This window comes from Oryctolagus cuniculus, chromosome 6, assembly GCF_051225735.1.
Source record: "Oryctolagus cuniculus isolate XC-2025 breed Fujian yellow rabbit chromosome 6, ASM5122573v1, whole genome shotgun sequence".
NCBI lineage: Eukaryota > Metazoa > Chordata > Mammalia > Lagomorpha > Leporidae > Oryctolagus > Oryctolagus cuniculus.
In genome coordinates, this window is record NC_142872.1 from 64,284,686 (window position 1) to 64,299,330 (window position 14,645).

Genomic DNA, 14,645 nt, shown 5'->3' on the forward strand with positions numbered 1-14,645 from the left:
TGGAAGAGGAACAACCGGGACTAGTACCCGGCGCCCCAACCGGGACTAGAACCCGGGGTGCCAGCACCACAGGCGGAGGATTACCCAAGTAAGCCACAGCGCCGGCCACTCAGGTTCTTTTTAAAAACATCCTTTTCTTAAATGCCTGTGCATTTCATTTTATAAGCTGCCCTTGTCACTTTGGTTTCCTCTTTCAAAATATATTTACCCAACTTTGTATAATTGTTAAAATAAAAAATTATAAACAGGCTCATAAATATAATTAACTTCTAATAGCATAAGATATTAGGTAAATGCTTATGGTACAGTATAAAAGAAGATAAGCCAAATATAAAAACAGGATGGAGATATAATGAGGGTATATCCAGAAGTTCATGGGAAAATGGAATTGAGAGATAAGTTTAGGGGGTAAACATTTAGCCTAAGAGTTAAGACTCCAGTGTGTATGTCCCATATTGGAGCACCTGGGGCTTGATTCTCATCTCTGGTTCCTGACTCCAGCTTCCTGCTAATATATATATATATATATATATATAGATTCTAGGAAGCAGGGATGATGGCTCAAGTAATGGAATAATAAACATTTTAAAAATGTTTATTTTGATATGAAGTTTTTGAAGTCCATGCATAGCTTTTCCATTTCTATAAATTTTGTGATGACTTCTAGTATGTATGTATGTATGCACTAGAATCCCAATATGAGTCAATGGGAGGAGGGGAAGTACTTGTTCCCTCAACCTCCAGAAAACAACAAAGACACATACCAAATATATATGGTGGTTTCATTAGCTGATTTTTATTTCTATTACTTTATTATATTCAGGGAGAAAAGAGTATGTTTTTAAGTTCCTAGGTACTCTGGAGTTATGTCTCAATTTCTTTAAATGTACCACATTAGGCAGTTCCTGCTGACTGCTGAACCAGTTTGCATCTTCCTCCTGAAATCAATGGCAATGCATTCTTTATTCCACTTGCTATCCATCTTTCCCTACAGCCTTAATCTTGCATGGATTCTCATACTCTTTTCCCTGTATCAGTGCCACTTCTGTTCACAAGGATTAGATCCTTCTGCAAGATTAACATTTCTCCTGTTTCAAGAAATGAAAGCTCTGACAGTGTGCTGCTGTCCTAGACTACATAATCTGGAAACTTTGTGAGAACTGACAGGTGAGTAGAAAAAATCTGGAAAGTACCTTTGAAGCAAAAAGGAAATCACTTGTATTTTATAAGTAAAAATCTTATATAAACTGATAGGGGCTGGCATTGTGGTATAGCAGGTATGCTATATATGGGCACTAGTTTGTGTCCCAGCTGCTCCACTTCCGATCCAGCTCCCTGGTAATGTGCCTGGGGAAGCAGTAGAAGACGGCCAAACTGAGACTGGGATCCACATGGGAGACCCGGATGAAGCTCCTGCCTTTGGCCTGGCCCATCCCTGGCCACTGTAGCCATTTCAGAAATGAAATCAGTGGATGGAAGATCTCTCTCTCTCTCCTCCTAATTCTGACTTTAAAATAAATAAATCAAATAAATCTTTAAAAAAACCAAACTGATAAAAAGAGTACTAAGATCCCAACAGATGTTAGGGCAAACTTCAGAGAACAAATACCTCAAAGAAGAAATACAAACTAGCTTTTTAAAAAAGAAAAAAATTTCAACTTTATGAATCAAAGAAATACAAAGTATAATAAAATGTCATTGGCCGGTGCCGTGGCTCACTTGGGTAATCCTCTGCCTGCAGCGCTGGCACCCTGGGTTCTAGTCCTGGTTGGGGCACCAGATTCTGTCCTGGTTGCTCCTCTTCCAGTCCAGCTCTCTGCTGTGGCCCCGGAAGTGCAGTGGAGGATGGCCCAAGTGCTTGGGCCCTGCACCCGCATGGGAGACCAGGAGGAAGCACCTGGCTCCTGATTTCAGATCGGGGGTGAACCAATGGAAAAGGAAGACCTTACTCCTTTCTGTCTCTCTCTAACTATGCCTGTCCAAAAAAAAAAAAAAAAAAAAAAAAAAAAATTTAATAAATGACTTTAGCGATACTATAACTTTCTACACAAAAAAACATATAATATGGGGGCTGGCACTGTGGCGCAGCAAGTTAACGCCCTGGCCTGAGGCGCCAGCATCCCATATGAGCACCGGTTGGAGACCCAGCTGCTCCACTTCAGATCCAGCTCTCTGCTATGGCCTGGGAAAGCAGTGGAAGATGGCTCAGGTCCTTGGGCCCCTGCACCTGTGTGGGAGACCCGGAAGAGGCTCCTGGCTCCTGGCTTTGGATCAGCGCAGCTCTGGCCATTGAGGCCATTTGGGGAATGAACCAGCGGATGGAAGACCTCTCTCTGTGTCTCGACCTCTCTCTGTAACTCTTTCAAATAAATAAAATAAATCTTTAAAAAAAACATATAATATGTAAAACTACTGTCAATAAACATGTTTTAATAAAATTAAGGAAGCAAGAAAGACAAATCAACACACAAAAGATACAAACTAACACTTATTTAGAACTGACTTACTTCAACCATAATTTAGAATAAGCTTAATTCCAAGAGATTGCAGAAATGAGTATTAAAGTTCAAAATCACTCCCCTTCACTCCTGTCTGCAGCACAGTTGCAACTGCCAAGTCAGAACCATGAATCAAGAAAACACAAGCTAACAATTATGGAGCTGAATGGCAAAAGCCTAAATTCTTTTTTAAATTTTTTTAAAGATTTATTTATTTACTTGAAAGGCAGAGTTAAGAGTTAGAGAGACAGAGGCGGGGGCGGGGGCAGGAGCGGGAGCGGGGGCAGAGAGAGAGAGAGAGAGGGAGAGAGAGAGAGAATCTTCCATCCTCTGGTTCACTCGCCATAAAAGATAGGCCGAAGCCAGGAGTCAGGAGCTTCTTCTGGATCTCCCATATGGGTGCAGAGGCCCACATACTTGGGCCATTTTCTGTTGCTTTCTTAGGCACATTAGCAGGGAGTTGGATCGGAAGTGGGGCAGCTGGGACCTGAACTAGTGCTCATACAGGATGTAGTGCTGGCTTTACCCTTTACCTGCTATACCACAGCGCTGGCCCCATATTTTTGTTTTTGTTTTTCTTTTAAGATTTATTTATTTATTTGAAAGGTGGCGGGGGGACAGAGGCAGAGACAGAGACGGAGATAGATATTCCACCTGCTAGTTCATTTCCCAAATGGCCACACTGGTCAGGACTGGGCCAGGCCAAAACCAGGAGTTTCATCTGGGACCCAACAACTTGCCCATCTTCTGTGCTCTCTCAGGCACATTAGCAGGGAGCCAGATGGGAAGAGGAGCAACTAGAACTCAAACTGGCACCCATATGGGATGCCAGCATTACAGGCAGCAGTTTAACCCACTGTACCAAGTACCAGCCTAAGCCTATATTCTTGATAATATATGAAGTATTTCAAAAAGTTCATAAAAAAAAAAACAGAATTAAAGATTAGCTTGGGAACAAGCATTTAGTCAGGCAGTCAGGATGCCCATCTCCCACATAGGAGTGCCTGGGTTCAACTCTTAGCTCTGGCTCCAGCATCCAACACAAACCCTGGGAGGCAGTAATGATGGCTCAAGTGATTTCAGTTTCTGCCACTCACATGGGAGTCTTGAATTGTATTACTAGCTCCCATCTTCAAACCCGGCACAGCCTCAGCTGTTGTGGGTATCTTTGAAGCAGACCAGCACACAGGAACTTGCTTTATATCTCTGTGTCTCAAATAAATTAATTTTTTTAAAAAAGAGATGCTTATTTTGGTGCGAAAAATTTTGAAAATCCATTAATATGCATCTTCCATGAATTTTTTGAGGACCCCTCTGTTATTGTGACTGATAAAATTTTCTAACAGATACTAATAGAATTTTTTTTTTTTTTTTTTGACAGGCAGAGTTAGACAGTAAGAGAGAGAGAGACAGAGAGAAAGGTCTTCCTTTTTCCTTGGTTCACCCCCCAAATGGCTGCTATGGCCGGCACACTATGCCGATCCGAAGCCAGGAGACAGGTGCTTCCTCCTGGTCTCCTATGCCGATGCAGGGCCCAAGTACCTGGGCCATCCTCCACTGCACTCCCGGGCCACAGCAGAGAGCTGGACTGGAAGAGGAGCAACCGGGACAGAATCCGGCGCCCCAACCGGGACTAGAACCCGGGGTGCCGGAGCCACAGATGGAGGATTAGCCTAGTGAGCCACAGCACCGGCCACTAATAGAATTTTTAAAAAAGATTTATTATATTTATTTGAAAGATGAGAGAGAGAGAGAGAGAGTGTGTGTGTGTGTGTGTCTGTCTGTCTGTCTGTCTTCCATCCACTGGTTCACTCCCCAAATGGCTGGAGCTGAGCCAATCTGAAGCCAGGAGCCAGGAGCTCCTTTCAGGTCTCCCATATGGGTGCAGGGGCCCAAGGTCTTGGACCCGGCCTCCACTGCTTTCCCGGATGCATTAGCAGGGAGCTGGATCAGAAGTGGAGCAGCCAGGACTCAAACTGGTGCCCATACGGGATGCTGGTACTGCAGGCTGGGACTTTAACCCCTGTGCCACAGCGCTGACCCCCAAGAATTCTCAATAATACTAAAGAGACAAAGCAGAGTTAAAGTTGGAAAGGGATATCATCTGAGCTCTACCTTAACCCCAGACTTCCAAATAATATATTTCTAACATCTGTATCCAAAAAAATCTCTATATAATATGGTAAACACACAAATCATTCTTACAGAAGTTAAGAAAAAACTTGTCCCCATATTAACCCATAAAACTCAAGTAACATTTGTCATTTTCCAAGGGCCCACTATTTTCCTGCATAATACCTACACCACAACCACAATGAATTTCTTGCTCTATCCTGTATAGCCTTTACATCCTCCCACTTATACGTTTTCTGCCTACTGTTCTCTTACATTAATACCCTCCTCTCTGATTCTGATCACATTTCCTCTGAAACACCACAAGGTGTTTTTGTTTTTGTTTTTGTATATCCCTTAGTAGTTCTGACCTTTTATTAGTTATTCATGTACATATTTTATCTATCCAACTGAACTATAATCTCAGTGAGATCAAGGTCCGTGTTTGATTTGTATCACCCTACAGCTCAGTCTGCCTCCAAAATCCATGTTATTTCTATTAAACCCATGCTATTTCACTATTGTTAACACCTCAGTAGTTGGGTGCCAATAGCAAGACACTAATTCTAATCATCCTGGTAACACAAAAACCACATTAATGCAAATGAGAAGATAGAATGGGGTACAAATTACATTCAAGTAGGCAACTGCAAGTATATAAAAAACAAACAATTTTGTCTAATTTAAGAATAAGTCTTACTTACAGATGTTCAAATCTTACCTATTATAGGTCTCATCTTTGTCTGTTAGCTCTCAGGCAGTATCTACAAGAAGGATCCCTACTTCTCCCAACTTGCCCACTCATACACCATTATTTTTCTAGGATATAACCCCTGAAGAGAAAATCCACCCTAATTCTAAGCCATAACCCTCTATTCTAGGTCCAAAGTGTATACAATTAAGGCCTTTATCTTCCCTAATTCTCCTATGATCTATTTCTCAATAACTTATTCTTACCATTTGCCTATTATCTGTTGACTTTTATCTTCCCCTTAGTTCTAGCAGCTGATGGCTTATACTTTACATGTTAGTACACAGAAACAGACTCAGAAAGACTATATAGATAATGGGGCTGGTGTTATAGTGCAATACTGGCATCCTATATCCTATATTGTCTCCACTGCTCTGCTTCCAACCCAGCTCCCTGTTAATGCACTTGGGAAAGCATCAGAAGATGGCCCAAATAGCTGGGTTCCTGTCACCCATGTGGGAGACCTGGATGGAGTTCCTGGCTCCTGGCTTCTGCCCATACCTAGCCAGTATGCCCATCTAGGGAATGAATGGAAGATATCTCTCTCTGTCACTCTTTCAAATAAATAAAATATTTTAAACAAAGAAACTAAAAAAATTAGCCAAGAATAACATGAGTATGCCAGGCACAGTGCTAGGTAGTTTATAAAGTATCTCTGACACTCATGACAATCCTGATGCTGTCAATTTAATTTTGTAAATAAAAAACCTGATCCTGAAAAACTTGTCAAATATTACCAAACTGGCAAATACCACACCCTAAATTTAAGTGCAGATCTGCCTAGTTAAAAAGCTCATGTTTCTGCCACCCTTTCATACTGCCTCTCCACCCCCAAATTCACCTTCTACCCTTGTCCCCTACTCCAATAATCTAGCATCCACACAGCTACCAGCATGATCCTTTGCTTAAATATTAATTCTTCACTCAAATCCTCCCATGGTTCCTCCTTTGCTCAAGGAAAAGCCTAACAGCCCTGTGATTTGTCCACCTATCCCCTCTGCAATTATCTCTATGGTCTCTCTCCCTTACTTTCTTACTACAGCCACATTCAAGCCTATTCATATCCTAGAGTCTTTAAATGAACTGTTTCCTGTCTGTAACACATTTTTCTTCTCACTTCAAAATCCTCTTACTTTATTTGATACCTGCTCAAATATAACCTTCTCAATGAAACTTTCTCTGACCACCTATTCTAAATTGCTACTGCCTAACCTAAGTACTTACTATCCCCTCTTTTTCTGCTTTACTTTTTCTCCAAAATATTTATCATCACTTGACATACTGTATGTATATTTTTTTATTGTGTGCTTCCCACTACTAGGATATAAGCTCCATGATATCAGGGCTTTTGTTCATTATATCTGGTATACAGTAGGTATTTAATAAATACATACTGCATTGGGAGCTTTATTTTCATAGATGGATAAAACAAGTGAATTAACTAAAAGTTGTCTCAAATACTTTTTCTAGAAAACAAATGCCAAGGGAACCTACATTGTTCTAGTTTAGATGAATTTAACGAATCTTATCCTCTCAAACAATACCTTTAAGAACAATCCCCCCTTCAATTTTTTCAGTTCTGAACAGATAGCCATGTCAGTAAGCAACAAACTGAGCAGACTGAGACAACTTAACCAGAGTGTAGTATTATAATCAAATAAAACTTACAGCAAAGTTAATCAGACATGTATTTAATGATATGCATAATTGTTATTGTACTGCACGGTAACTAGGCATAAATGGTAGACACTTCATGTAAATGACTCTAATTACTATTTCTTTTATACAGCCAAACCAAGCATGTCTGGGATGAGCTTCAGGGGAAAACAGGAAGGAGGAGAAAGCTGCATACCTAATTCTGGGAGGCATTCCTCCCCTGTTCCACTCTACCCCCCCACCCCCAACAAGGCATTAGGCTAATAGTTTCCCAGCCTGGGTTATGTATCTTCTAGCAGAGTAACTCTTTCCCTTCCACAGTAGGGGAGGCTTCTTTTTACCAAAGATTAAAACATTAGGCTGGGGTCTCAACCAGTCACAAAGCTGCATAACACAACAATGACTACCTTCTGTCTCTAGCAAGGACAGAAGCAGGCAAGCTGGTGGGGAAACAAAGTTAACAGACCAAGCTTACTAAAGGTCCATTATATTCCAGGTACACTAGTAAATGGTTTGCATAATTCCTCTAACTACTTCCCCAACCTATTCACACTTCAGTTTTGTTCCCAGGAAAGTAAAGGCATAAGTGAAGAGTGGGAAAACTCCAAAGAGAACTAGAAATCCCTGCTCCAAACACTCACAGGGCCTGAAATGTTATCAGACAGGATGATTTAGACTAGCAAGCTAACACTACTAGGAAAATTAATAGGAAGCTATTCTTTAGTTGCCCTTTCCTTTGTTTTCTATCTTATTTATTATCTTTCAATAGGTTTATCCAAACCTATCCAGCCTTCACAGCCCAGGCTAAGCCTTTGCTCTCTGGAACATCATCCCTATTCACTGCAGTTCTCTCTCCCATTGTACTCACTGTCAGAACATTCACTTGGGTATACCATCATTCATTTTGTGTCCTCTTGTAACTAATTTCTTAAGTAAATATTAATTTCTCCCAATAAAAATATAAGTTCCTTGATGGCAGAAATCTTGTTTTAAACTTCTTTAGTAATCCACATAAAGTCTAGCATCACCCACATAACAAAAAGTGGGCCGGCGCTGCGGCTCACTAGGCTAATCCTCCGCATTGCCGCGCCGGCACACCGGGTTCTAGTCCCGGTTGGGGCGCCGGATTCTGTCCCGGTTGCCCCTCTTCCAGGCCAGCTCTCTGCTGTGGCCTGGGAGTGCAGTGGAGGATGGCCCAAGTACATGGGAGACCAGGAGAAGCACCTGGCTCCTGCCATCAGATCAGCGCAGTGTGCCGGCCACAGCGCACTGGCCACGGCGGCCATTGGAAGATGAACCAATGGCAAAAGGAAGACCTTTCTCTCTGTCTCTCTCTCTCACTGTCCACTCTGCCTGTCAAAAAACAAAAATTAAAAAAAAAAAGTGTTCAATAAATATTTGGATGAATTACAGGTAAATAGGCAGTAGAAAGGAATCAAATTTCTGGTTCTTGGTAGACAAGCTGGTAAGCTGGCACTGAAGAAGAATGCAATACTTTGTCTTTATCATACTTCAGAATATTTTTATAATAAATAACCCTATGAAAAAGAAAATGTAACCATCATTCATAACACAGCAGACATCCTCAGTTGGAGGTTTGAGGCATTTGGATTAGAGCCACAGACAAATGGTGCCAAGAATATAAGGACTAGATCCTATTATATCAGAAAACACATTTATATCCATATAATGTCTGAAAGCTACAAGACCGAAGTGTATACCTAACTGAGTAGCATCAGGCAGAGTCACCGACCCTAGATCCAGCAGAATAAAGATAATCTGAAAGGTGATGATGGATAAGTCTCAGTCTACTTTGCCACCTGATGGTGTCAGCTTCTCAACAAGTTCGATGAGTAAAACACAACAATGTGTTAAAGAGTCACTTGAGCTGCTCATATCCCATATTAGACTGCCAGTTTCAGTCCTGGAACCTCTGCTTCCAATCCAGCTTCTTGCTAACACGCCTACAAGGTAGCTGAGGATGGTTCAAGTACTTGGGTTCTTGTTACCCACATGGGAGACCTGGATGGTGTTCATTGCTCCTGGCTTCAGTCTGGTCCAATTTCAGCTTTTTCAGGCATTTGGGGAGCAAACCAGCAAATGGAAGATACCCTCTACCTAATCCCCATAATTTGGTATTTGAAAGGCAGGGTGACAGAGACAGAGATCTTCCACCTGCTAATTTACTCCCCAGATGGCTACAATGGCCGGGGCTGGGTCAGGCAGAAGCCAGGAGCCTGAAACACCATCCAGGTCTCCCACGTGAGTGGCAGGGACCCAAGCAGCTGGGCCATCTTCTACTGCCTTCCCAAGAGCATTAACAGAGAGCTGTGTCACAAGCAGAGCAGTCAGAACTCGAACTGGCAACCACATGAGATGCCAGAGTTGAAAGTGTAGGTTTAACTCACTGCATCACAACACCAGCCACCCCCCCACCTCAATTTTTTTTTAAGGAATAAATTGTGGATTTAGTAGTACAAATTTGCATTTGGCTTGAGAAAATTCAGAAACAAGTCTGAATCAATTTCAACAGAAAGGACTTGGGGTGGTGGGCTCCCTTACCACACTCTAGTACAGAAGAACACACTTAACAGCAATTATCATGCAGCTGAAAGGTACACAGTGAATGCTAAAGCTTCCTGTCTGAGCATAAACTAGCAGAGTTTAGTATGAGACCTAAGTGGGAACTACCTTGTACTACTTCTTCACTAATAATTCTGACCTGAAATCATCTATTTCTAGAGTTCAAATGGACATTCAGCTTACTCTCAAGCTCATTTAACTCTGGACCTCAATGTTGAGTTAATTCACTGACTCAGATGACTTATACCAGCTGTGTAAGTCTGCTTGGTGAGATAGATAAGAAGCCTCTTCTCTCTCTGTTCACCAAATGTTTAGTCCCAGAATTTTTCCAGTCACTAGAACTCTCAGCTATAAAATCAGACTAAAAAGCTATGTCAAATTAAAACTGCCTCTAAATTTCAGTTCTTCAGTGCTACTCAACATCCCACACTAGAGTATTTAGGTTCAATTCCTGGCTCCAGCTCTGATTCCAGGTTCCTGCAAATGCAGACCCTGGGGAGCAGCAGTGGTGTTCTCAACTGATTGGGCTCCTGCCACCTATATGAGAGACCTGGAATGGGATTCAATATACCAGATTCAGCCAAGACCCAGTCCTGGCTGTTGCAGGCATTTGGAGAATCAATCAGAAGACAACAGACCATGCCCTCCCATTTTCCCCACCTCCTTCCCAAATAAATACATAAACACTTTGTCTTTTTTTTTTTAATTTTTTTTTAATTTTTTGACAGGCAGAGTGGACAGTGAGAGAGAGAGAGACAGAGAGAAAGGTCTTCCTTTGCCGTTGGTTCACCCTCCAATGGCCGCCGCGGCTGGCGCGCTGCGGCCGGCGCACCGCGCTGATCCGGTGGCAGGAGCCAGGAGCCAGGAGCCAGGTGCTTTTCCTGGTCTCCCATGGGGTGCAGGGCCCAAGCACCTGGGCCATCTTCCACTGCACTCCCTGGCCACAGCAGAGAGCTGGCCTGGAAGAGGGGCAACCGGGACAGAATCCGGCGCCCCAACCGGGACTAGAACCCGGTGTGCCGGCGCTGCTAGGTGGAGGATTAGCCTAGTGAGCCGTGGCGCCGGCCTCTTTTTTTTTTTTTAAGATTTATTTATTTATTTGAAAGTCAGAGTTACACAGAGAGGTAGAGAGAAAGAGAGAGAGGTCTTCCATCCAATGATGGTTCACTCCTCAATTGGCTACAACGGCCAGAGCTGTGCCAATCCGAAGCCAGGAGCTCCTTCTGGGTCTCCCACATGGGTACAGGGGTCCAAGGACTTGGGCCATCCTCCACTGCTTTCCCAGGCCATAGCAGAGAGCTGGATCTGAAGTGGCACAGCCGGGTCTCGAACCGGCATCCATATGAGATGCCGATGCTTCAGGCCAGGGCGTTAACCTGCTGTGCCACAGCGCCAGCCCCCATAAACAAATTTTTTTAAAAGGAGCTGATGACCAAATTCAGATCCTCAACTTCTGCTGTATATAGAAGAGTACAATGGGGGCTGGTGCCATGGCTCACTTGGTTAATCCTCCGCCTGCGGCGCTGGCATCCCATGTGGGCACCGGGTTCTGGTCCCGGCTGTTCCTCTTCCAGCCCAGCTCTCTGCTGTGGCCCGGGAGGGCAGTGGAGGATGGCTCAGGTGCTTGGGCCCCTGCACCCGCATCAAACATCGGGGGGGGGGGGGGGCCTGGCTCCTTGTTTCGGGTTGGCGCAGTGTGCCGGCCTTAGCGGCCATTTGGGGAGTGAACCGACGGAAGGAGGACCTTTCTCTCTGTCTCTCTCTCTCTCTCACTGTCTAACTGCCTGTCAAAAAAATAAAATAAAATAAAAAAAGAAAAGAAATAAATTAAAAAAATTAAAAGATTAGATTTTTCCCTTCCTCTTCTACTGAAATATGTGTAATAAGACAGTGTATCTTGGCCGGCGCCGTGGCTCACTAGGCTAATTCTCCGCTTGCAGTGCTGGCACTCCAGGTTCTAGTCCTGGTTGGGGCACCGGATTCTGTCCCGGCTGCTGCTCTTCCAGTCCAGCTTTCTGCTGTGGTCCAGGAAGGCAGTGGAGGATGGCCCAGGTCCTTGGGCCCTGCACCCGCGTGGGAGACCAGGAGGAAGCACCTGGCTCCTGGCTTCGGATCGGCGCAATGCGCCAGCCATGGCAGCCATTTGGGGGGTGAACCAATGGAAAAAGGAAGACTTTTCTCTCTGTCTCTCTCTGTCTAACTTTGCCTGTCAAAAAAAAAAAAAAAAAAAAAGACAGTGTATCTGCCAAAAGCTATAATGAACATGAAATACTAGAAAATTAACTAGAGAGTAACAATTTTAAAGAAGAGCTGTATGTTTCCCCTGCATAATATTGTACAAAACCACCACACAAATGAAAGAGTTTGGCTGTTCTGATGAGTCTTTACCTGTATCTTGCCTCACCAGACCATTGCAGTACATGGCATGGAGCTCAATCTTTGTTGGTGGGAAGCCTTGGTCACACAGTGGACATAATACCTGGCTACTGGATGAGGTGGTAGAAGCAGGTATTTCCTTCTCAGTATCTTCCCTGTTACCAACCTAAAGAACAGGACAGATGGCTATTTAACAGTCTTAATTTGTAAAATATATTTCCTCCTAAAGAACTGCAAGAGATTCCACCCTATACTTCATTTAAGTTGCCTCTCAGTACTTGAAGGTTATTAGTTCCAGGACCCCCTATGACAGATAACAACATCTATAAATGGTCAAGTCTCTTGCATAAAACAGAGTCATATTTGCATATAACCTAGATACATCCTCTTAAATACTCTTAAATCATCTCTAGATTACTTATTACACCTACTATTATATATACATTATATAAATAGTAATTGTATTGTTCAGAGAATAGCAAGAAAAATGGTCTGTACATGTTTAGTACAAATACAACCACAGGCCTAACCCTTTCCTCAATCCATAGTTAGTCAAATTCACAGATGAAGATCTGTGCCCTTTTTACATATAAGTGTTACCAAACAGTAAAGTAACATGCACAAATCAGAACAAATAAGTGACAGAGCTAAAATTCAAACTCAGGACTACTTGGAAACTTGAGGGCACTGATCTCTACACTACAAGGCACAGTCCTCACTGCATCATTGTCTGTTGTGTTTCATATTTTGATTTTAAAGATAGTTTTTTAATCTCACAAAAGAACTGTGATCATTGCAACTTTAAGACAAAGGAAGTTAAAAGCCAAAACAGCTCTAAGCCAAAAGCAGCACAAAAGGATTTAAGAACACGAGTCTAGGAACCGGTGCTGTGGATAGCAGGTAAAGCCACCACCCGCAGCACCGGCATCCCATATGGGTGCCAGTTCGAGTCCTGGCTGCTCCACTTCTAATCCAGCTCTCTGCTATGGCCTGGGAAAGCAGTAGAAGATGGCCCAAGTCCTTGGGCCCCTGCACCCACATGGGAGACCCAGAAGAAGCTCCTGAATCCTGGCTTCGGATCAGCGCAGCTCCGGCCATTGCGGCCAATTGGGGAGTGAACCAGCAGATGGAAGACCTCTCTCCCTCTCTCTCTCTGCCTCTCTGTAACTCTTTCAAATAAATAAATAAATCTTAAAAAAAAAAAAAATAGGTCTGGAGTAGGCACTGGGCAAAATGGTCAAGCCACCACTTGAGATGCCAGAATCCCTTTTCAGAATTTCTGGGTTCAAGTCCTGGCTCTGCTGCCAATTCCAGCTTCTTGTTAATGCATTCCCTGGAAGACAGCAGATGATGGCCCAAGTAGTTGGGTCCCTGCCACCCCCACAGAAACTGGGACTGAATTCCCAGCTCCCAGCTTTGCCTTGGACCAGTCCCAGTTGTTGCATGCACCAGCGAGTGAACCAGACACACCAGTGGAGATCCCTCTCCCTCTCTGTGCCTTTCAAAATCTAATCTTTAAAAACATAAAAAAGAGCTGAAAAACTAACTGAAACTTAGTAAGTCTGTACTTAGATTAGCAACATATAACACCTCCTATATTTTGTGATTTTTTTTTTTTTGATTGAAGGAGGAAAATAAAACCTAAACACTGGAGAAGTCATTAGTTAAGATAATGAATTCTGCTGAAACCACTCTCAAAACTCTCTTACTCCTCTCAGTGCTTTATAGTCACCATTTCTCCTGTAGTTACCAGTCTCTCAGAGGCAGTTTATTTTATCTGCACAGGTTAGTCAGAGCCAAGAACTCTGCAGTGATTAATTCAACAGTACGTGTGAGCACTGCAGCACTACCACCTAACACGTGCTTTAAAGGACAGCATGTCCTGCACAGCTAGAGCTTCCATTTAAGAGCAAAGAGCATCCGAGGTTGTCACTACATCTTACTACTAGGGGGAAAAAATAAACCCTCTTCTGGGTCAAGAATTAAACAGGACCAAAACTGCAATAAATAAAAATAATTTTGTTTCTGATCCACTGGCATTTTTTGTTTTGTCGTAACTTGATCTCTAAGTTTAAGCCATTCCTAACATCTACTGCTCAAGTATGACCTAGAAGAATTGGAAAACAGGCCATCTAAACATCCAGTGAAATAATTTCTATACCTGCCAAAAATGTCCTGTTTTTGCAACACATCTATCTGCCTTTTACTAAAAAGACATATTCTAAAAGGGAAAAATAGAAAGAGGAGAAAAGAACTAATAGTGGTTGAGTTCTCATACTATGCTAGGCTGTGGCAAGCATTTCCATATGCATCTCTCAAAACACCCTGACTGGATAGCTGCATAACTCACTCCAGCATTACAGAAGGGGAAATTGAGGCCTGGAAAGGCAAAGTACCCTGCTGATTGCAAAGTTGGTAAGTGGATAACGCAGACCTGTCTGGCATCAAAACCTTCAGTAATTCTACCCTACTGTGTTGTGGCTAAAGCAAGAATCTTCCCTTCTACTTTATTTCTAGAAGCTGATGGTACCATACATCAGGAGATTATCTGGTTCTATCATTCTGCTCTAGGAGGTAAGGACAGTTAAATGGGCCTGGAAATTCTAGGTGCTCGTTATTCCAAACTTAGCCACTGAGCTTCTTACAAAGGATTCTATGTTCAAAATCTT

At 42.9% G+C, this 14,645-nt stretch overlaps 1 protein-coding gene across 13 annotated transcripts in view; it reads right to left on the reverse strand.

Moving 5' to 3' along the window:
* Positions 1-14,645, reverse strand: part of UIMC1 (ubiquitin interaction motif containing 1) — a 108,511-nt gene that overhangs the window by 27,707 nt on the left and 66,159 nt on the right. For 10 of the 13 annotated variants that reach the window (XM_089335107.1, XM_070076435.2, XM_089335108.1 and 7 more), the window contains one exon: positions 11,989-12,142. In XM_089335107.1, coding sequence (XP_089191233.1) covers positions 11,989-12,142 — 154 coding nt within the window. Of the gene's footprint in view, positions 1-11,507; positions 11,807-11,988; positions 12,143-14,645 lie in introns of those variants that run through there. The other 3 variants (XM_089335113.1, XM_089335111.1, XM_089335114.1) reach the window with 1 other exon arrangement.